We start from the raw sequence: 22,201 nt of genomic DNA on the forward strand, positions 1-22,201 counted from the left end.
GCATAGCTTTACTAATTCTTTATACTCACAAGGGAATCATACGACATTTAGTCACTCTGCATGAAATTGCTGCAATTTCTTTTTTAATATACATTCCCACACACTTGGTAAGTTTGCAGCAGGGTGTAGTACAACTACAATCAGAAATCTGCTCCAACAACTGACTATGCTGAATATTAGTGCTTTATTTCCAAAATAATTGTAGTATTACAAAAAACATATCTGTAAACCAGCTGGCACATGCTACCGACCAGCAATCAAGCAAGGATGAGAAGTAAATCCATCGCTCCTTCCCCACACCTGCAAAAAATTATAGGTGGTTCTACAGTAAAAAAACCAACCACCACAACCCACCACATAAATTCAACTAGCAAAGAGAATAAGCTTCCAAGTAAGAGTATGAGTGTCTAGAAGCAAACAAATCCAAACAAATACCAAAAACTGCATGAGAATCCAGTACAGAAAGAGATCCACAAAGACATCAGACTTTACATTCAACCAATGACCCAGGCCCATTGACTTGCTGATTTCAAAGAAGCTGGAAAAATGAAAAGCCAAGGAGAGCGCCTCCCTAACTACACCTCACATTCACAGCTTTATCATTTCTCAGTCTATGTTCTCTTCATTTTTTGATGCAGCATACAGTCATCAGCTCTGCCCACAACCTCAAATGAAACAAGAATTCTCTTGAAGGATCATAAACACCTCAAATGCCACAACAGTGCTCTAAAAAACAGCTGCTGCACATTAATGACCCTGAGCCAGACAACCACTTGAGCAGGCCTCATCACAATAACCTCGTCAAGGAGGAGATGGCTGCCCCCATTAACATGCAGGTAATTCCTGACTAAAGACCATCCCTTACCTTGATCAGTTGTTATAAAAAAACTGAAGACCTTCCTACAACAGCAGCTGCTGTCAGGAGTTTGTCAATACTTCAGATGTTGCAGACAGACCAAAGAGCAGCACCTGAAGCTGACAGTGATCCTAGTCTTTCCATAAACCACACATAACCACATAAATACAACAGAGAGCCTGAGTAAATGAACGATACAGCATGCAGGTTGAGAGATGCCAGTTAGTCTCCTCTTTGAACACTGGCAAAAGTCCCATTAAAACCTAAACTTTGGAATACAAATCTTCAACTTGTACAAACTGTAGATGGCACCCCTTCTGCTCCAGCACACTGCAGAACCCTTCATCTCCGGTGAATACCACTCTTACAGTGTCCCCAATCAGAAGACCATTTGCCCCTTAATGGGGCAAGATCTTGTTTAAAAGCAGGGAGGGAAGTGAGAGCAAAAAGCTATAGACTTCAGCTTTCCTATGGATGGTCTGTCCGGGAGATGAGCATCTGACACAATGAGATATCAAGACAATATCAATCATGCACCAAACAGATTCAAAATCAGAGGATGAAGAAGGGACTGAAGGCCCTCAAGAGCACTGGTCTGTGCATAGCATGTGTAAGTGTAACCTGCACAAGGAGATTTCCCCCACGTTTTAAGAAGCCCAACTACATTTGGCAGCTAAATTAGTCTATGAGACTATTTTAAAATTCACGTTTCTTATGTTGTGAAGTGTTGTGAAGTACCTCTGACCCTTCGACTGGAAGGGCATTCGATTAGTGAAGTGCCTGAACATACAAGAACTACGTGCAGAGGTTTCAATTCTGCAGCCTCCTGCTCAGGAAACACTGAGCACAGTGTAAATGCCAACCTCAGTTCCAACTGGCAGCAAATACTCATGCCTCCCATGTTCCTGCAAGAGCACAGGTTAAAAAAGAGGAAGGCAAGAGAGATAATAAATGAACACGTGCAAACAACAACATCAAGATGGCTTTTCACATAAGAAATAAAGCACTCCAGCGAGTGGCATAACAGGCAAGCAGAAGTGCTTTCCCACAGACGGTGACACCTTCCTATAATGCAACATGCTTAGCACTAATGTTAAGACATTCCCCAGCATCTTCTGAGATTATATTCACATGGTGACCATCTGGAGGCATTTTCTTAAATGCAACTCAGTGAAAACATCAGTGCTATTCACAAAGCTCATCACTCCAGCAATCCAGAGCAGATATGCTGGCTTTTAACATCCTTTATCATTAAAAGCATCCCATTCTCAATAATCAAAGTTTAGATGCCAATAATAAAATCCTCAACTACAACAGTTGTTCTCCTTCAGCTGATGGGTGTTCCCCAAAACCACAAGGACAGACCATTCAGGATACACATTAAGGGTTCACATCCACGTGTGAACACTGCTGTTCAATGCAGAGCCGCTATATCGATAGATGTCTGAAGGTAACAGTCAAAATACCTCCGCCAAAAGTCAAAATACCTCTTGTCAATGCTAAGAAACAGGAAGTATTCAGACACGAGAGCAACTGTCTTTCACTAATGAGAGCCCTACAGTACCTGAGGAAGGGCCAAAGATCTTGGATTTTCCATTTCAATTTCACTTCAGTCTGGAAACATGGAAATCAGCTTTTACAAACGTATGTCATGATCACGCTGCTGTCTGACTTACCATCTATCTCTTGTCCAATGGAAAGTCCAGCCCATTTTCGCTGTAAAAACAAGACAAAAGCTTCAGAAAGCCTGTTTTTCAGTAGCGGCAGTGTCTACTCAGGAGTCAACAGCCTCATTTAGAAAAACGAGCCCCTCCATCAAAAGCTTAAATGGCAAAAATGGCAGAATAAGACCTTACAAAAATCCCCAAATTGACAGGAAACAAGTCAAAATCAAAGAATCATTTCTATTAATAATTCCATTCTCTGACCTCAGGAGGTCACCCCGTTCAACCCTCCCCCACTCAGCAGGGCTAACATCAATTTTGTATCAGTTGCTCAAAGTATTGTCATGATATTTCATGTTCAACATCTGATAATTCAGTAATCAGCGTTGGAATGACAGGCCACGTCTAACTCCAAAGACGGGGTTTACGTTCATTAATGCCTGGCAAGACGACCTTCGTATCATTGATCACCCCACCATCTCTGCGACAGACGTTGCCATACTGGATGTTTTTTGGCCGTTCTACTCATCTTCTAATCAAGCTGAGGGGCTGATCACATAAGATGTGGTGCAACAGGGAGGAAAGGCTGCCCTGCACTCCATGATCATTTTAAAAGCTTACATGTAAACATCAGCTGCAGGAATTTGTTACAATGTGAAGTAATATAACTTAAAACAATTAAAAGTTTTCCAGAGGACTAGCAGGAACTCTTCAAATCTATTGCCTCCCTTCAATTTCCCTTTAAAAAACACTTGCATAGCACAAAACTGCAGGAGAAAAAATTAGAAATGATTCAATAATTATATGACATGGAAATCTATAGCTTTTACTATGCCAAAAATTCTGGCTTGATTATTGCACAAATGGTCATCTTCTGATGGTTCTTGTGCTACAGGTTGGCTACTGATTATTTACAGTCCACATTTCAGGCTAGTCAACATTCATGATCTCTTCCCCACTGTGTACCAAAAAACAAGAACTCTTATTTTGAAATGGCTTGTTAGTCATTATAAACTAAGTTTAATAGCTAAGTCCTCTCCCCCCAAATAATTGAAATACACAGAAATGGCCCTTCAGGCTGACATTGGTAGTGTTATTTGCTTGACAGCTTCATTCTGTGTTTCATTTACTAGATTACATCTCCTTCTCTCATTCTTATTTCAAAACTAGGCGTCAGTAATGGCAAAAGCATGTAGCATTCACAGGAACAAGAAACAGCATTTAGTAAGATAAAATGAAGCTTGTAAGAATGAGAGTCATGAACGAGAGGCGTGAATCACAAGAAATTATTAGTATCATTACACGAGGCTCTGGTAAGACTCCATTTGAAATATCGTACTTTATGGCCATTTATGTCTGGGTTTTTATGCTAAAAGGAACAGGTTTGGGAGAAACAATACAGTGACCTTTCTTAAAAATGAAAATTTCCTCCTATACTCCCCCTTCAATATGTTTGTGGTTCAAAACAGAACTTAAGCTTAAGGAAAGAACTCCTTCGCTGCAACAGGGAACAACCTCTTAGAAATCAGTGCCCAGAATAGGAAGTCTTAAGTGTTTGACTTGCTGGTATTCCCAAAAAGGTGAAAACAGATGTTTCCATATTTAATCTCATGCTTCACAGCTTCCATCGCTTACCTGCAAGGCCACAAAGAATTTCCTCTCTCCTCCTGACACTGTAACTCTTCAGCAAAACATAGGGCAAACTCACCTTCATCTGAAGTACCAGACACCAGTGACCGCCAGTGCAAGAACGGTGAGCAGGCACACTGGCACTCCGCTAAATACTGGGAAGTGTTGGGCTTTGCTCAAACCCACCAGTTTAAAGCTATCACCAAATTTCAGGACAAGGAGGAAATCTGCCCAAGTTCAGCTAGAAAAATTCCTTAGGATTTTCTCTGGGTCAAGAGATACAGCTCATTTTCTAGGTATATTTGGGCACTTTCTCCTAAGAAGTTTGCCATCACTGCACTACCCTTGGTCTTTTGTTCTCTGCAGTATATAAATAGCTTTTGGTCTTTAAGGCTAAGAGTTAAGATTATTATTGAATGATGGTAGTAAAAAACTTAATGCACATAAGCAACGTAGAGCAGAAGTTCTTGCAAACTAAAACATCCACTACAGGACCGTCCATGATTACATGAGATGGGACTTGATGTAAATACGTATTTTGTGTAATGCCGGTTGTGGTTATCAAAGACTTCAGGAAATACTGGAAACCTAAATCCCAGCACCAGGAATACTCAAATAAAACATTCATCCACCAGCAGGCATAACACTTACCACCACAGTCACATTTTAAAGGTAAGCAAACTACTTCACTCCTTAGCAAAGTCTTTCCCAAGGCTACAATAACTACTGGAATCTACAAAAAAAAAAATCAGTCCTAGATCATGAGCTCACCTACATTAACCCTGTAATACAAATATTTTGTACTGATAACTGGTTTTCACTTTTGGCATCGTAAATCATAACTGGGCATATGGCACCATTCTATTCACCCACTCATCTGGACAAATCTGAATTTGAACAACATGTCAAAAAGCAAAAGGTAGTTTTTGGAACCAGGCCAAGTCATCTGTTGTGGAAAAAAAGTCTTGCGCTTGCAGCATGGAGACTCCACTTCTAGACCGGTTATTAGCAGGAAAATATGAAAGCATTAAATCAGTTACCATGATTGCTGCTGTTTTACATTATGCAACTCACTGTATATGTCAATTAAAGGCTACATGTTACCAGATTCATTTTTCTAGAATTGCATCAATTATTTATTCCAACCATCATTTGAAAGGAAATAACTTGACTTAATAAATTAAGAAAGAGGAGACAAGTTAAACCTATTTTATGCATTTCACTGCACTTTTTGTCTGGAAATACAAGCAATGACTGAATACAATCAATAACATTTCCTGTAGGTCTTTGAAAGAGCAGCACAGGAAAGAAAAGCCTTTAAAGCCAAGGGAAAACAGAGGACAATAACAATTCACAGCATAACAGATATTACTCAAGCTTTTCTTTTAAAAATAGTTTGTTGCTTGTGTTTTTTAAAAAGGCCAAATTAAACCTTTTATAGTATATATAAGCTCAAAAAGATCAAAGGAATAAAAGAAAGTTTGCTTCAGCTATAGTACATACTTTACACAGGCACCTCCCCCCAGTGAGGACAGTTATGGTCAATCCTGATCTCAAAAGGGATTTTGGTTATTCCACAGCAAAATGGTAAGTCAAACCACATCGTACCTGGGGTAAGCTGAATGCGATGCTGCCAGGAACAACAGAGGAATGGGTTCTCAGCGTGAAAATATATTTGTGGTTGGGGGAAGTCTTCACAACGACATGTCTAGAAGAGAGAACAGTATTTTACTTCAATATACACCTAGAAGGATTTCAAACTGCTTGCAGTGCTGTGAGAATTCAAGAGAAACAAGCTAGTTTACATTCTGGCCCTGTAACAGAAAAAACAAAGGCTTTAGATCTACACCATGATGCAAGTGGACAGCAGTCTTCCACAGGAGTCCCCCATCTTCAGTGATGTACCATGATCTCAAAGCTCAGCCACAAGACACTGTACTAATATTTGTTATTTAAAACCACCACCTTTATTTCAGGAATTGAATTATAAAAACTTGCAGAACCAAACTATAACCACACAGATCAAGGTTGCCATATCTTAAACCAACACCAGTTTCACAGCTCAAGCTTCTAACGCCAAGGCAAAAATGTTTTACCAAAATCCAAGTAACCCACTTAAGATTTTACTATGAAAGAGATGCAAAGCCTATAAAAGGATCATAGTATGCTGTTTAGAAATTTGATCATAGAGGAAAAAAAAAAAAGAGAGAGAGAGAAAGAACTCCTGTACAAGAAGCAAGATCACATAAGGTGCTGAGGCCAACTGTCCTCTTTGCTTGTGATGAACAGAATCTGTTGAGCTCGCACAGGACCCAAAGATGGGGAACACTACAACCAAAACACAACAATGCCAACAGTCAGAAGCAGACACAACAGTAGCAACTGCGTGTGCCTGCCTGTCACTCTCAAAAACTATGCTGTAAGGAAAAAAAGAGACTCAAAAGCTGCTTAAATTTATGCATGATAGTCCTCATCATGTGACAGGCAGACTTTTTGTTGGCTTAAGAAAACAAAACAAAAGTAAGATGGGATTTGTGTGCACCAGTGACGGTGGTGATGGAAGAATCATGTTTGACATCACCTTGTTCTTTGCACCTGGCTATAGTTTAACTGCTCGTATGATATATGTGGCCACCAATTCATGTGACCTGTGGTTCCCAACTCTCTTTTCCACAGTTAGAAACCGAGGGCTAGATGAATTACTCTAACAGTCAAAGCCCACACTCCTGGCCATGCTCCCTCCCTTGGAGTGAAGGATGCACATATGCTCAGTATATTTTCATTTGCATATGAACTGTAAATCCAGCACCATCCAAAAGTCAATCTGTTGCATACATATACATTGACTACACTGTGTACGTGTAATAGTTTCAGCAACATGGTCGGAAAGAACATATGGCCCTTTGAGACTAGAGGAAATGTGTGGCTGGCATAACCAGAAAGACTAGACATCACTAGCTTTAGCCCAAACATACAGGAAAGCCTGCAAAACTTTTCCAGCAACTGTTAGCGCTGGATGGTACAGCAGGTAAGAAAACATTTTCAACATATCACACAGAGGTATATACCTTCTTTGGCAGGTGGATAAGTGATTTGATTATTTACTTATTCTGGCCTTAAATCATCCATTAGCTGCTTAAAGCCCCAACTGTAGGGATGTTCACGCCTCCTCTTCCATCTCCCCCAGGGGTAAATCCAGAAACCTATCCTAGGTGGTTTGGCTCCCTATACATGTCATGTGGGGAAAGCAAAGCATTTAATGGAAATTTCATGGCAATCAGAGAAGGTTCCTGAGGACAGGACTGACATTTGCTTTCTTCCAATCTTCAAGAAGGGCAAGAAGGAGTATCCAGAGAACTACAAGCTGGTCAGCCTCACTGCCATCCCCAGGAAGGTGATGGAGCAAATAATCCTGGAAGCGATTTCCAAACATATTTGGGACAAGAAGGTGATCAGGAGCAGTCAGCATGGATTTACATAGGGGAAATCACGTCTGCCCAATCTGATAGCCTTCTACGGTGAAACACGTAGCTAAACGGATGAGGGGAGGACAGTGGATGTTGTTCATCTCAGCTTGAGTGAGGCTTTCAACACCGCCTCCCACAGCATCCTTACACACAAACCAACAAAATAAAGACTAGATAAATATACAGTGAAGTGAACTGAAAACTAGCTGAACTGCACAAAGTCCAGCTGCAGGCCAGACACTAATGGTGTACCCCAGGTGTCCATACTAGGGCCAATACTGTTTAGCCTCTTCATTAAGGACCTGGATGATGGGACTAAATGTACCCTCAGCAAGCCTGCAGACAACACAAAATTCGGAGGAGCTGATGCACCTGATGATTGCACTGCCTTTCAGAAGGACCTCAACAGAAATGAGCAGACAGGAACCTCGTGAAGTCCAACAAAGGGAAATGCCAAGTCCTGCACCTGGGGAAGAATAACCCCACACACCATTACAGCCTGGGGGCCAACCAGCTGGAAAGGCTTAAAAGCAGCCTTGCACAGAAAGACCTGGAGTCCAAGTTGAACACGAGCCAGCAACATGCCCTTGAGGCAAAGACAGCCAACAGTATCCAGGGTAGCATTAGGAAGAACACTGCCAGCAGCTCGAGGGAGGTGATGCTTCCCCTCTACTCAGCACTGGTGAGATCACATCTGGAGTACTGTGTCCCATCCTGGGCTCCCCACTACAAGAAAACATAGACATCCTGGAGCGACTCCAGCGAAGGGCCACAAAGATGATGAAGGGACTGGAGCATCTCTTATACGGGGAGAGTCTGAGGGAGCTGAGACTGTTTAGCATGGAGCAGAAAGGGTGTGGAGGGATCGTTTCAGTGTGTATAAATACCTGATGAAGGGGAATAAAGAAGACAGGGCCACTCTTCTGAGTGATATCCAGTAAGAGGACAAGAGGCACAAATTGAGACACAGGAAATTCCACTTGAACATAAGAACTGTTTTTTCTTGTGAGAGTGGTTGAACACTTGAACGGGCTGCCCAGAGAGGACGTGGAGTTTCTGCCCTTGAAGATATTCAAAACCTGACTGGACACAGTCCTGGGCAACCTGCTCTACCTGACAATACCTTGAGCAGGGGCTGGAGTAGACAATCTCTAGAGGTCCCTTCCAAGCTCAGCTATTCTGGGATTCAGTAAGAATGCCACCCAAAACAACCTGCATGTTTAGCATATAACATCTGCCTCTAACCAGTAGGAAATGCCAGACACAGAGGCATACCTGAAATTCCATCCTTTTGAGGGTTAGGGTTTGGTGACCACAGAAGCAGCCTAAAATGTAACTAACCTCTTCAGGGAGGCAGAGGATTGGGCCCACCCAAGATTGAATGTTGCTCTAGGGACTGTTTCATTTTAAACTTATTACTAGCTGAAACACAGAAGCTGTCCAAGGAGCAGTAGGTTTACAGCATAGAAAGTATCAGCTTGAATAGTTTAAGTTCATATTAATACACAGCCAACTGGTAAACAAGGTATTATGTTGCAGAGCGTTAGACAAACAGGCCTGTAAGCACTATACAAGTTCTGGCTGTGCTACAGAAATACCTCACCAATAAATACACTCAGTGACAAATAATACCCTACTAAAAGCTGCTCGTAAGACAGCAAAAGATGCAACATTAAAACTTCTTAAGACTGGGATGGGTCCTGAAGAGTGCACTGAATTCGGCTCAAAACACAATAGTGACTGTAGCTTACATAATTCAACATCTCTGCAGGAAGAGAACTCCTCCGCTACTGCTGGATTTCATTCCAAAGAAGCTAAATGCAGGAAAAAGACAGTAGCTGGTAAAAAAATATTATAAAAGAAACAATGGTATCCACAAAGATTTGGCACAGAAATTAACAGTATTATATTGCAGTGTACCATTCATCAAAAATATTTCCAGAAGTTCAGAAAGCTAAGAACAGCCCAACAGTAGGCCAAGGGATGCCAGGAGAAGGGAAAAAAAGTTCAGCTTTCTGAAAGAAATCTATAGCCAAACAAGAAGAATAGAAAAGGTCAAATCCTGACAGGTTCTTTGAGAAAAATCTGCAAAAGGCATTAAAAAAAAAAAGAAAAAAAAGCAGCACATCTCTCTCAAAGACGGCAGGAGCAGGCAGCCTCCCACAGGCTGCAACCACGGTATTAAGAAAAATGTTCAAAATGAAGGCAAGAGCAGGAAAAATTAAAACTGCATTGATGTTCACCAGGAAGGAGCTTGAAGAGTTCCTGGAGACACATGGGGAAGTCTCAACCTCATTAACACTAGCTTCTGCTTATAAATTAATAAAAGGAGCAATGAGTCACCAGGGCCAGATATATCCCAAGAACCCTAAAGGATGAAACTGCTGATTTACTAATTCATGTGTAAAGCCTCACCTAAAACGATCAACATCAAAATGTAGCGTGATGCCGATTTTTAAAAAGAGCTCCAGGCCAGGCCCAGGACACTGACAGCTGGTTAACTCTGCTGACCAGGTTGAGCAAACCAACAGAAGCTATAATAGGTAACACTGACCTGTTATAATTTTTACATTAGTGAAGAGAGAGCATTGCTTTTGTAAGGGAGAGGATGCCTTACGCATTTGTGTAAAGGTCCCAATAAGCATTTGAACAATACAGGCAGCTATTCCTTTGGTGCACCTTTTAGAAACCCATGTAGATGATTCAGCAAGGTTCCTCAAGGGCTCTTCAGAAAACTAAACTGCCATGAGATAAGATGGATGGTCCTCCCATGTAAAAGACAGGAATTACTGATCAGTTCCCAGCAGAAAAAGACTGTTGCTCAGATACCCTACCATGGTTTCCTCACAGACTGTTGTCTCCTTCAGTCTGTCTGTTTGCTTTCAGCATGTTTCTCCTTCCAAAACATTTTGGGAGTCCTCAGGGCGGAAATATGCACAGGAACCTAAGACCTTAACACTTACTAAACCAACACTGTCACTGCATACCATGAACTCATGCATCACAAAATTATGACTCATACTTGTCCAACTTACAAGATGCAGAAAAATGAAGCATGAAAAGATCTACAGTGGCATCTTGGGGATAAGCCACTTCACTGATTCAAGGTCAAACTCCCAGCTCTAAGCCAGCAAGCACCAAATGGAAGCATTAAAGCAAAGTCCTTTGTGTAGCTGCTACCAAAAATCTTCTGTGCAGCCAGTCATGGTTAAAGTAGCACAAACCAGAACAGCTGACTGCGTGCAACTTACTGCAGCAGATCATAAGGATGGTCTTGCTCAGTATATCTGCAATGCAGCAGAATGACTACATCTTTCAGGAGCAGCTGAATATCGAGATGTTTCTCTGTACTCTAGTCTTATAATTTGCAAAGCAATTTATAGCATCTGTTCACAACCAAACATATGCTGCTTTCTTTGTAAGCCCCAATTTCTAGAAATAGGCAGGGCTCTCAGGGAGAATCAGTACAGCCAGAATCATGGCCAGCCTGTTTAACAAGCAAGTCTGAGGATATTGCTTCCTGCACACTTCCCTAAATGCAGTGAAAGAGGGTTCTCATTTACAGAGTGAAAGGAAAGCAGTTGGCTGCTGCAGGTCTACAAGCTGGGTCCCATCAGGACATTCATATTTCAGGAAATTAGCATTTGTAGAAGGCATGAGCTAATGGTTTTTAGGTAAAACGCTCAGTTTGGATCCTTTTTATCAGCCAATTACTTTGATAAAAATCCACTGGGGAGGTGGGGGAAATGATTCAAAGAGACCAGAACACTTACCCTGTCCAAGCAGATACTTTGCCTACTTCTGGCTGTAAAAGTTTTGCTGGTGTTTTTTTTTTTACACCAAAGGTGGGGTTGTGAAATCAGAATTCAACCACAGCAAGCGGACGGGACGGCTCCCCGCAGCGCAGGAGCTCTCCTGGGTAGCAGCACAGCAGGCCGACAGCACAAAGCGAGGCAAGTCTCCAAAGGCCTCCGCTCCCTTCTTCCCCACCATTCGGAGACATTCTGTTTTCCATCCTTAGCAAAATTCATCTGGGCCAAGTGTCTTCTGCTTAGGTGACCCAAGGCCCTATGCTTATCATTCAAAACCTTTTGTTAAATACTGTTTCCCATTTTCGGCCTTCTGTTGCACGTGATACACTCAGTTGAAACCAATTATTTCTCTCTGCAATCTACATACTGCAGTGTTTTAAAGACTCACATTACTACTGCAGCAAAGCAAGGGAACTATCTGTTTTTTTGTCTGTTTTAAAATAAAATGTTCTTCTGTGTAGGCTGGGCTGAAAAATTAATGTGTTCTCTACCTTTCTAACAAAAATAAAACCCAGAATCAGCTTCTGTTAGTCACACAGAACCATAATTAAAGTATCCAAATTGTTGCGCCCACTTTCTGGTTGTCTTCCCCTGCTGGTCTTATGCTGGAAAACAACAGGAGAGAGTTTTCGCTGACTCTAGAAAGTACTCCACTATGATGGGGAAGTGAGAAGATGGTCCTAGTAACACAGTTAAATCAGGAAAATCTGTTTGAAAACAACCCATTAGCTCAAATATTCTAACTAGGTAACAGAAACAAAAAAAGAAAAAGGGTCTGATGCCCTTCATTAAAATAGTTATTATAATTAGTAAGCAGCTCCAGTTCCCAGGCTAGAAATGCTTCAGAGAAAAAAAGAAAAGAAAATCTATCATTTTAGAGTATATCCAGTTCTGAGAAAGAGGCACACGCAAAGTTTTTGTCTCTAAAGACACAGAGCTACAAGAATTTTGTTAATTAACCTACTCTATTCACCTTCCCAAATCAGCAAGGTTCCTCAAGGGCTCCCAAATCAGAAATTCCATCTCATTTCCACCCAAATTTTGAAAACAATTCTTTTTTGGTTAAAAGCTGAAAGAGCAACAGCATATACTTACTGCCCAGATTGGAAGTCCTTCTCATTCACCACAGCACAGTTGGTTAATGATAGTTCATCTGTGGGACACCTTGCTGCTTGCATAGGCTAGGAGAGAACGAGAGAAAGGGGAAAACTTATCGAATAAAACTCAATTTTTCCTTTAGTCTCCAAGTCTCCGAATTTCTTTAGCTCCACAAAACACAAATAGGTCTCATCAGTAATGATATACCCTCAGAGCATAGTTTACCACCACTGACAATCTCCCTTCACAGTTTCTCCCCAGGCTTTTACTTGCCATAGACATTTGTATCCAAAATCTCTGCATTTTATAAGTCTAAATTGGGGAAAATACCTAAAAATTACCTGGGGAAAAAAACTGCAAGGCAAGTTTTAGCTCGCTGATGGACCCTGATGTTCCCTGCATCATGCAACTGCCAGGATGCCAACACAAGTCATTCACAGGAAGGCATTTCTTGCCAACAACAGCTGGGACTTTTTGAAAGCTCTTAAAGCAAGCGGCCTAGTGACAGACCCATCGCACTACAGCCTTGGGTAACTCTGTCTCACATTGCTGTGCTGAGTTAGAGAGAGACCACATGGGGAAAAGCAGGTTGAATAAAGGTGTTACCTTTCTTCCTTCTTCCCTCGCTTCCCCCAAACGATAATGTTAATAATAGACCTCAACAGAATATTTCTGTGCCAGTCTGAAGTTGTTACTCAGAAAACTGAAATTTGAGCATATTCGCTCTGGACATACATACTTAGGAGAATGCAGTACAGGGCATCACCAAAAGGCTCTAGCAAGGTATAATTCTCAGCCAACTGCTATTCAACTCAATAGAATCTCCCCATAACCTTATCCAAAGAAATATCAAGAGGCATATAATCTTTCCCATGCTATAGGAAACTAGATCATTACGGATCAGCAAACAGACAAGAAAATTAAGTTAAACAGTCAATTCCAGCCTATCATTCTCAAAAAAATTACTGCAACAAAGTATTCTTTAAAAAGAAAAAAAAAATCAATGTCTGTTTCATTGCGGTATTTCAGATTTGACAGAAAAGCAGCTTTGGAGTCAGAGGAGCAGTCCTATTTCAAGAATATCCATTCAGATTTTTTCCTCTGCTGTCAGCAGCTAAAATAACTAAACACGAACACTCAGCCTAGGCTGCCCCTCTCCCTGTTACAAGGGAGCACCCAGCATAAAGCAGCGAAAGCCGGAGGAGCACAGAGGAGGGTTGCGGAAGAAAACAACCTCAACCTTCTCCTACATTCCTATATTCCAGAAAATGGTGGTAAAAGATGAAAACTGGGTGCAAAATGCCTCCAGAAGGGGAGAAAAGAATGGAAAAGGCAAGATATTTCTACCACTAGCTGTAGACTGAACAAATTTAATTCAGAGAAAAACTAAACATGAACCCTGGGGATGCTGTTTTCAGAGTCAAAGCACAACTATTTTATCTGGCAGACACAAATTTGCAGCCAGGGTAACAGCAATAGGTTGACACTGACAGATAGTTTCTAAAATCAATTCAAAATGTATTTTATCAAGACACTCCTAAATCCCAGCAACAAGAGGAGGAAAAGCACTGATTCTGACACACACGTATAGATAATTTCCCATGATTACCATCCTGTTCAATCTTTTTTCCCCTACTCCATCGGGCCATTTGAGAAAAGAATCAGAAAAAAATTCATCTCTACATAGATTTAAGCAAGTGTACTCTACAACCTTTTATGCATTAATGTAATTTTTCCTAAAATACTTGCTATTTAGAAAAAGACTAATACATAATTTTATTGAATGAGTTAGTTGCCCTTCACAAGTCTGACAACAGAAAAAGATGCTGTTTTGCAGCCTTGAAACAGTTTTATCTACCTGAATCTGAAGTGTAAAAAGAGACTCAATTAAGTATTTTCATTGTAAAAAATCAGGGACTTCACCAGGCTTCTAAAAAATACAACCTGCCTTTTCAGGCTTCCTGTCTTTTGGCACTTAATACTAAAAAAAGGCATTTACCACATTAGCATTTCTCCCTTCATTCATGATGGGACTATTTTCTAGAAGAGCACATCCTGCTAAACGCATTAGATAGGATATTTCTGGAGAAAATTCTGTACACAGGACCCATGGATTAAAGGTTTTTACAGCACCAGTCCTCAAATGCATTTTTAATCCTGACAAACCGCTTTCTACACGTAACAGCGAGCACCTGGCAAAGTTACCGTTCTACGTTACTGCTGTCGGCATTCAGGAACGCATGAGCTTTGCTTTAAGGAAATGTATAAATATAAAGGAATGCTCTTCAAATCCAGCACAAAGTGTTCCTTCTGCGAGCTCTTCGGCGTGATAACTGCGTGGGGAAATGTCCTTGGTTATTTGACACGTGAAATAAATGTAGCTGTTTCTGCAGCAGTATCAGTACTGACTGTGCTAGCCACCCCATAGCCCCTACAGCGCATTCTCCTTCTGGGGCCTTTGGCAGAAGCCCATTTTTCTCTTAGTGATACCCAACGTTTCAGATCGTATCTAACCTACGCTATGCTCCCAGCTCTCAAAGATATGCCTACCTCAAGCTTCAAGGCCGTTTTTAAAGCCTCAATACGTTATCATGCTACAGAAGTGTTTTTAAAAGAATACAGCTCGCGCAAAGAAAAGATGTCATTCAGTGGCAAGAAGGTTTTTGTGAGCGTACAGGGAGAATTTGGTCAAACATGATCATGTAAAAGATGATACTTAAGGTAGAAAGCACTGAGAGGAAGGAGGAGTACACTGCTCTAGTGAACTGGAGACAACCTGCAGCAGAGGGGAACGTTTCCTCTCACCTCCCCTCTCCAACGCTCATATCCCCAGCGCCGCTGTTCACGGGATACACGCATCTCCATCAGCTCTCGCGCTTTGGGTTCCAGCTCCCCAGGACACCAGCACAAGGACTCTGAAGCCTGCAACCTCTTTCCTCTCTGCCATCCAACACTCCCACTTCCTACTCTTGCACACCAAATGTCAGGGAAGAGAGGAAGCACAAACCTTAAGAGTATTTCTAAGAAAGCTTCAGGTATGTGCACACAAGCTAATTTTGAGCTAGCTAGTAGGTTACTGCTAGCGACTAGTCAAGACAGCTCAAAGCTCAGCTCTATCAAGCCACCAGAGCAGATCTTGCAGCTGACAGTAAATGCCATCTGCTTCAGTCACACTGCTGTCAGCACTAGTTTAAAGGTGACCCACGTACATCTTCAAAGGTTGCAGTTACCCCTATGCCCACAACGTAGACCTATCAGGCTGAGGAGAGCAAAGAAGTCTTCACTGCCTCCAGCTGTTGTACCGGTATTGTGCGAGGAGGGGATGTCAGGGACAGCAAACCCGAAAGGAGGTGACCCCACATCTAAGATAGCACCGCGTTTCTAAAGTATCCTCAGCTAAAGGCATCCATCATCCATCTACTGTCATGCAGCACCTGTTATTAAATTCTTGCCTACACAGAAGTCTACTCCAATATTCCTTCTGTTCACCAAGAGAAAAATGAGAGCACATGACGCACTGAGAGACCTCATGCTGTGAGACAAATGAAGGACTTCGCCTTCGGATTTATGACAAAGCAGTAACACCCCTCTGCTACTGAGTTGATGCTAAATATGAAAACTCAATGCCAGGAGGCTCAATCGTGCTGTTATATTCTACTTTTACAAAGCATCTTTCAGTTACCCCAAATAGCTTCATCATGGAAATAATATCATGATGTCCAATCTTTCAGAAATGTTCAGAGTTGCATAGACTCCAGTTTTCCTCTCCTGAAAAATGAAACTGAGCTGTCCTTGCATTTTGGAAGACCTCAGCTGCTTTGAGGCAGAAGACCACGTGAAGTTATTCAGGTATTTTCATACATATATAAAAAACATCTTTTCTCTTTCTGAATTTCGAAACAAGCATCCTAAACATCAGTAAAGCACTGCTGCTTTAAAAACATGACTGAGGAGAAAACGAACAATAAAAATCTCTGGAATATTCCATACAATAGAAGTATGTGTGAGCATATCATACAAAAAATATGGTTAATATTTGGGAATTGTTAAGACTGATGATAGAAGAAGCTAAAGGAAAACATGTTTCCCATTACTCAGGCTCCTCAGGAGATACGTTGGTGGTACATAATAGAAGTGCACTACTACCTGTCAGTTGTTACCGAATAAAAGAGCTAAAACATTAAATGCTTAGGCAAAGATGCTCTTCATTTGACACAGGAAAGCTTAACTCATTTAATTTCCTAATCCTACCCAAGAGATTATGAAACAGCCTTTAAAGCAGAGGCAGGTTTTGTTCTCAGCACTGTTTCTTGTATAAGACAAGTACTGTTAAGGCATTATATAGTTAAAATTTTCCTCTTATGTAATATACATACACACATACATGAACATATGTTCTTGTCACACAGACATGAATATATGTTCTTGTAGATATATGCAGGTATGTATATGCATATATAAGTTCTCTTATGCAGCTGTTGGCAAACAACTGCTCAGAAACATGATACACAACTCCAGATGTTCGAAATTGAAGTTTCCTCTGTAAGCCCCACTGTCACCTGTACGGGAGTGGAGATCACCATCCCAAAAGGCACCTGAGCTCTACTACAACAGCTGTTAGGCACCAAAATACCTTTGAGTCTCTAGTCCAGAGAAAAGGGCAACAAAGACTCTGTGGAGGAGTTGTTATAGGGAAGAAAAGTTGGTCTTTATTTAGTAGAGATTCAGCTGATGTCTACCTGCCTTGTGCTTCCTTTGGTGGCATGGCTGACTCAGGCAAAGGTGTTTTAAGTCAGACACTCATTCATCACCAGAAGTCTGCAAATAAAAGCAGTTTGTCGAATTTTAAAAGGAAGAATTATGCCACTAGAGGAGACCTGAAGAATACCAGAGAACTGAGACGATGCTATGCAGACCCTACAACATTATCCAATATGGTCCTGACGGAAAACAGACATGCCTGAAGCTTTGCCCGATACAGCTTGTACTAAAAGACCAATGGGTCAAGCACAAAGATTCTGCAAAAAGAACAGGGAAGAGATGAACATTAAAACTGCAGACATCCACAGCCTGCTGCACGCAGACCTAGAAACATCAGCACCCAGAAAGACGAGTTGAAGCAGAGCTGGGTCAGCAATAGCCTGGGAGGAGATAAAACGGCACAGAAAAGCCCAAAGAGGATTATGACTACTTTTTCTTTAACTACTCACACATACCATGAAGCTAAATAGCAGAAAGGAAAAACAATGCTAAGAGAATATAAAGGACAGGTATAAAATAGTAACAACACTATCGCAGCTAAGTTTTGACTAGCAGTTAAGAAAGGGTTCCTAAGCAATAGGGGAAGCCAGCACTGTGATGGCCTCTTTAGTGGGAAACAATACAGACAAAACCAAAATTCCTTTAAAGATGGTGTTCAGTAAGATTATGAAAGAGATGGTACGCGGTGCCTACAACAGGGACTTGACTCAGCAACAGCAGATGTCCTAAATTCTGTGTTTCTAAAATTAAAAAAAAAGAAAAGCCCTAAAGAAGTTACTAGTTTGAAGAAGGTTTTTCTGGACATGTGAAAAAAATTCTAATAAAACTTGAAGAGTTCTGCAGTGCTGCTTGCACGAGAAGACACCAAGCACCTACAAATAACTTTTTAGAAACAACAGGCTTGGCAAAACAAGTTTCTGCTTCAAATCCACAATCATTCAGAGCCTTGCTGGGCCCAGCAGGTTAAGCACAGTCCCCCAGGACAAGCAACCCTGAGTGCCTGCTCAGGACCACCCTTTCCATCTGCTCCATTTGACCTTCTGGATTAATTTGCTAGAAGATTTTATTCTGATTTGGAAGTAGTTGCACACTCTATACATAACAAGATCATAAACATCAGTTTTCTTCTCCTATTACAAGGGGAATGCTTGCATTAGGAAAGTTAAAAATCTCAGCATTAACATTCAAAATTCCTGCTAAGCCAAGGCACTTTGAGCAAGCCAACACCGAGACAGCCTCAATACAGAGTCCAGACGAGAACGGTGGATGAGATGAGATCCTTCCCACTCCCCGCAAGCGCAAAGCTTCTACTGGTATGAATCAGCTCCTTGTGCTTTCTAAAGCGACCAAGGAGGCACCAAAGTGAACACGGCTACTCCGTATATATGCCAGCTATCGGCAGACGCAGAGGCTGAAGCAGCTTACAGCACAGGAGAGGGAAGAGGTCACATCTCCACTTTCTGAAGCATCCCAAGCCGGAAACGGACTGCAGAACATCTTTCCTCTCATTGATTCATACCAGCAGCACAACAGTAACTTTCGCTTTCTCATCTGATAAAAAATACAGCAGTCAACATACAGCAAATTAGCAACATAGATGCCAATTAGCTTTCAATGGCAATTCATTATACATGATATATGCCGAAGTTTAACACATTTTCCGTTATCTCTATCTAATAGCAGAAGTGCTCTCCCCTCACGGGCCTGGGCAGTGAGCTAGACATTACTTCCACTTTAGCAAGTGAAAGCCATTAGGATGGAAGTGCCTATCTTAGTTAGCTATCAGAGAATATGTGTTTTTTAGGGTGGTGGCTGCTGCTTACCCTTTGTTTGCAAAGTTCACAGTCCAATGAATTCAGTTCTACAATGGGAGTTTTGCAACTTCAATGCTATTTTACCCTGAGCAGTTCAGGAGGAGTATGTAGGTTCAGGGATTTGCCTGTACTATTTCCATTATTTTGCAACATTATCAGAAACACAATTTACAGTTCCAAGACTTAACTCAAGCACTTCTGGCGCAAATGTAATCAGGTTTCTTCCTGAGCTAATGAACAGCTGGTTCAATTTACCACCTAGTCATTGCTAGATTTCTTGTTAACAATTACAATGAGTAAAATAAAAACACAAGCACATCCCCAAGTAAATACTGAAATAGCAAGACCACAGCCACTTTGAAATAGCCAGAACTTAGTATAAGTGCAAGCAAGGTCTCTTCAAAAAACCAAGGTAGTTTCACTGACTAAAAGGTTCATCTGATACAAAAGACCAGGAGAATCAAGTGTGTTAAAGGGGAAATTCTACGAGCCACTAATATAGCATCTATAATCTAATTAAATAGCTTGTTCTGTCCAGCAAAGATGCCCTTCTCCATACTTCTTTATAATACTGGCAGCAAAGCGATGTCAGCAAGTATATCTGTACCTGTACTGCTGTGCCATATAATCAGAAAGTTGTTTCCTGGCAGTTTAATGTAAACATCAACCCCACATTCCAGTTAAGCAATAACAGCCCAGAATACATGCATGTGTAATTAACACATCTATTTTTGGAGTTGATGTTACCTCTGATTTCTTCTGCAAGCCAAGACAACCTACAGTTTAATTACAAGGAACTGTGATTTGTCACGTTTCATCTCAGCCTCTTTTGAAAAGCCTGAACGGAGAGAAACACTGCATAACCATATCGGAGATTTCAGCCTAGGATGCGAGTCATAGGGTTTTGACACACTAGCTGTGAGGACAGCTACTGGATACAAATTTCTTCCCACTTATTTAGAAAAGTCACCCAGTAGCAATAGGACAAGATCTAAAATACTGCCTTAAACTCGGAATATGCCTTGTCAAAGCCTGAGATGCTGCTATCCCACATCAGCGATGGGCCATATCTAGCAGTACCCTTCGCCAGGGCACTGACTATTGTACTAAATGCTACCCAGCTAAAAGCAGCTTGTATTTAAGATCTAATACTTTGCTGGTTTCGTAGAAAAAGCATATAACTTGCTACAACTTTATGGCATAACTTATTCAAGAATTTTTAACAGAGGGTCACTGCTTTATTTGCATCCCAGGGGACTAGAGAAAAGTGTTACACCTTTTTATGCCTCAAATATTTGACCTTTCTGAACTGAGCATCTGACATTCATACACAGCAGAAAATACACCAGTGCTGGGACAGGGCAAGATAGCATCTGAAGAACTAAATATTCAGCCTTGATAGAACAAGCAATGATATCCATTGGCCCAAACTGATAGTAATAGGATACTGTGCTTTTCCATTGATCTTAGTGGCAGGATTCCTTGCTTTATTTTTTTCTGTTCACAGACCTTCTCCAACTCCTAAAAGTTAGGAGACTTCCTAAGACAGCCAACGTGGAAACCTATGCACAAAAATCAGGTCTCTGCCAGGGAAATTCCTGCTTTGAGGCAATGTCCTGACAGATATGCCTAGCAAATGACTGCATCGTGTAGAGACTACACTCCGAACCTTCTCCCTCAAAAAATATTTTGGTTATTAAGACCATTACCATTTGTCACATTCTTCAGGGGTCGGCTGCCAGTCAGTGCACTAGGGCTTCCTAAAGTTTGTCTCCTCTCTCACGCTATTATGTGTATTTGGTCAGTATCTACCTGCTCCCATACGGATCAGAAAAGGATCAAGACCTGCCATAGGACCTCTATTTTTGAGTTCTCAGGACTTTTGTGTGATTTCAGGTGAAGGAAGGAATCAAAGCTAACTTTACGGCCAGGGAAAACCGTGTCCTGCCTGATGGGCAATATAGCAAAAAAAGAATACCTCTGTTTTCTATGGGATGGTTTTCTGTGGACTCAAGCAGAGCTGGTGTTATTACAACACAAACTTGCTCCAAATTTCCAATTAGTTCATCTTCTAATCAATAGGATCTTTTACTTCTGCACAACCTCTGTGCTCTAGGGTACAGAACGTAGAGGACAGGAATGGAGATTATATTGCTGTGCTATAGAAATTCACACTTTAAACAAGCCTCCTAAGGATTCTTTGAATTTTACAGGTGTCTCCTGCTCCCTGGCCAGAGAAGGCAAATCTTGAACACAGAGAAGTCATTCTGTCCTGCCCACGAGAAGAAAAGAGGTGTGACGTATCAGCACCCCCAAAACTGGAGACAGGAGAGGCAGTGCTGCCATCTCCCTCTTGCGTTGTCCTTCCAGGTATAAGGTTTGGAAACACACTGTTTCTGCAACACTATGTCAAGCACACGTCCATTTTTAAGACAATGACAATTAAGACGTGAATCATGACCTACACCTCGGTTACACACAGCAGACCTACACTTTGAGAAAAGACCCAGAACAGCTAAGGGGGTCTCTTAAAGCCTCTCGCTCACCGCTCTCCCTCTTGCTCTTCCACAGCTAGTTTTGAAGGAAAAGGAAGAGCAATAAACCTGGCCAACTGATGGGATAAACAGGCCTCATGAGAATAAGCATTTTTGCACCTTATTCTGCCAGGCTTCCCTATCCCTGTGACTGAAGGAGAACAGTCTGCTCGGGAAGTGCTGCGGCTCTTTATTCCAGCGCCAGCAGAGGCATTCCTGACACTTGATGGTAAAGTTTCAGAGGCTACGGATCCCAACCACACTCAGAATTCACTACACTAAGCATTTAAACATAAAAAAAAGGAACCTTAGGTTACTCTAGTAAGTAAAACACTCCAGTAAACCTTTTCTGCAGGCACAGAAGACATTAACCGGCAAAGATTTCCAGGACACGTCCGCTCCAGCAACACCTTGCTTGCACGGAGATTCACCAAGAACCGAATTCAACTGGGGATCACAGGACATTTATGCTTTTAGAGATCTTGTTTGAAAAGGGATCATCTACTTCACTCTCAACATCAAGTTTTCTTAAAGTGGGACAGTTCTGTTGACAGTAGGCAATAAAC

General features: G+C 41.5%; 1 protein-coding gene across 1 annotated transcript in view; it reads right to left on the reverse strand.

The window, feature by feature from the left end:
• The window catches only part of NSF (N-ethylmaleimide sensitive factor, vesicle fusing ATPase), an 84,382-nt gene that overhangs the window by 57,435 nt on the left and 4,746 nt on the right, over positions 1–22,201 (reverse strand). Inside the window, exons 2-4 of the mRNA XM_026107881.2 lie at positions 12,524–12,609; positions 5,758–5,857; positions 2,533–2,572 (exon numbers count right to left, since the gene is read on the reverse strand). Coding sequence (XP_025963666.1) covers positions 2,533–2,572; positions 5,758–5,857; positions 12,524–12,609 — 226 coding nt within the window. The remainder of the gene's footprint in view (positions 1–2,532; positions 2,573–5,757; positions 5,858–12,523; positions 12,610–22,201) is intronic.

Source organism: Dromaius novaehollandiae, chromosome 22, assembly GCF_036370855.1.
Source record: "Dromaius novaehollandiae isolate bDroNov1 chromosome 22, bDroNov1.hap1, whole genome shotgun sequence".
Classification (NCBI taxonomy): domain Eukaryota; kingdom Metazoa; phylum Chordata; class Aves; order Casuariiformes; family Dromaiidae; genus Dromaius; species Dromaius novaehollandiae.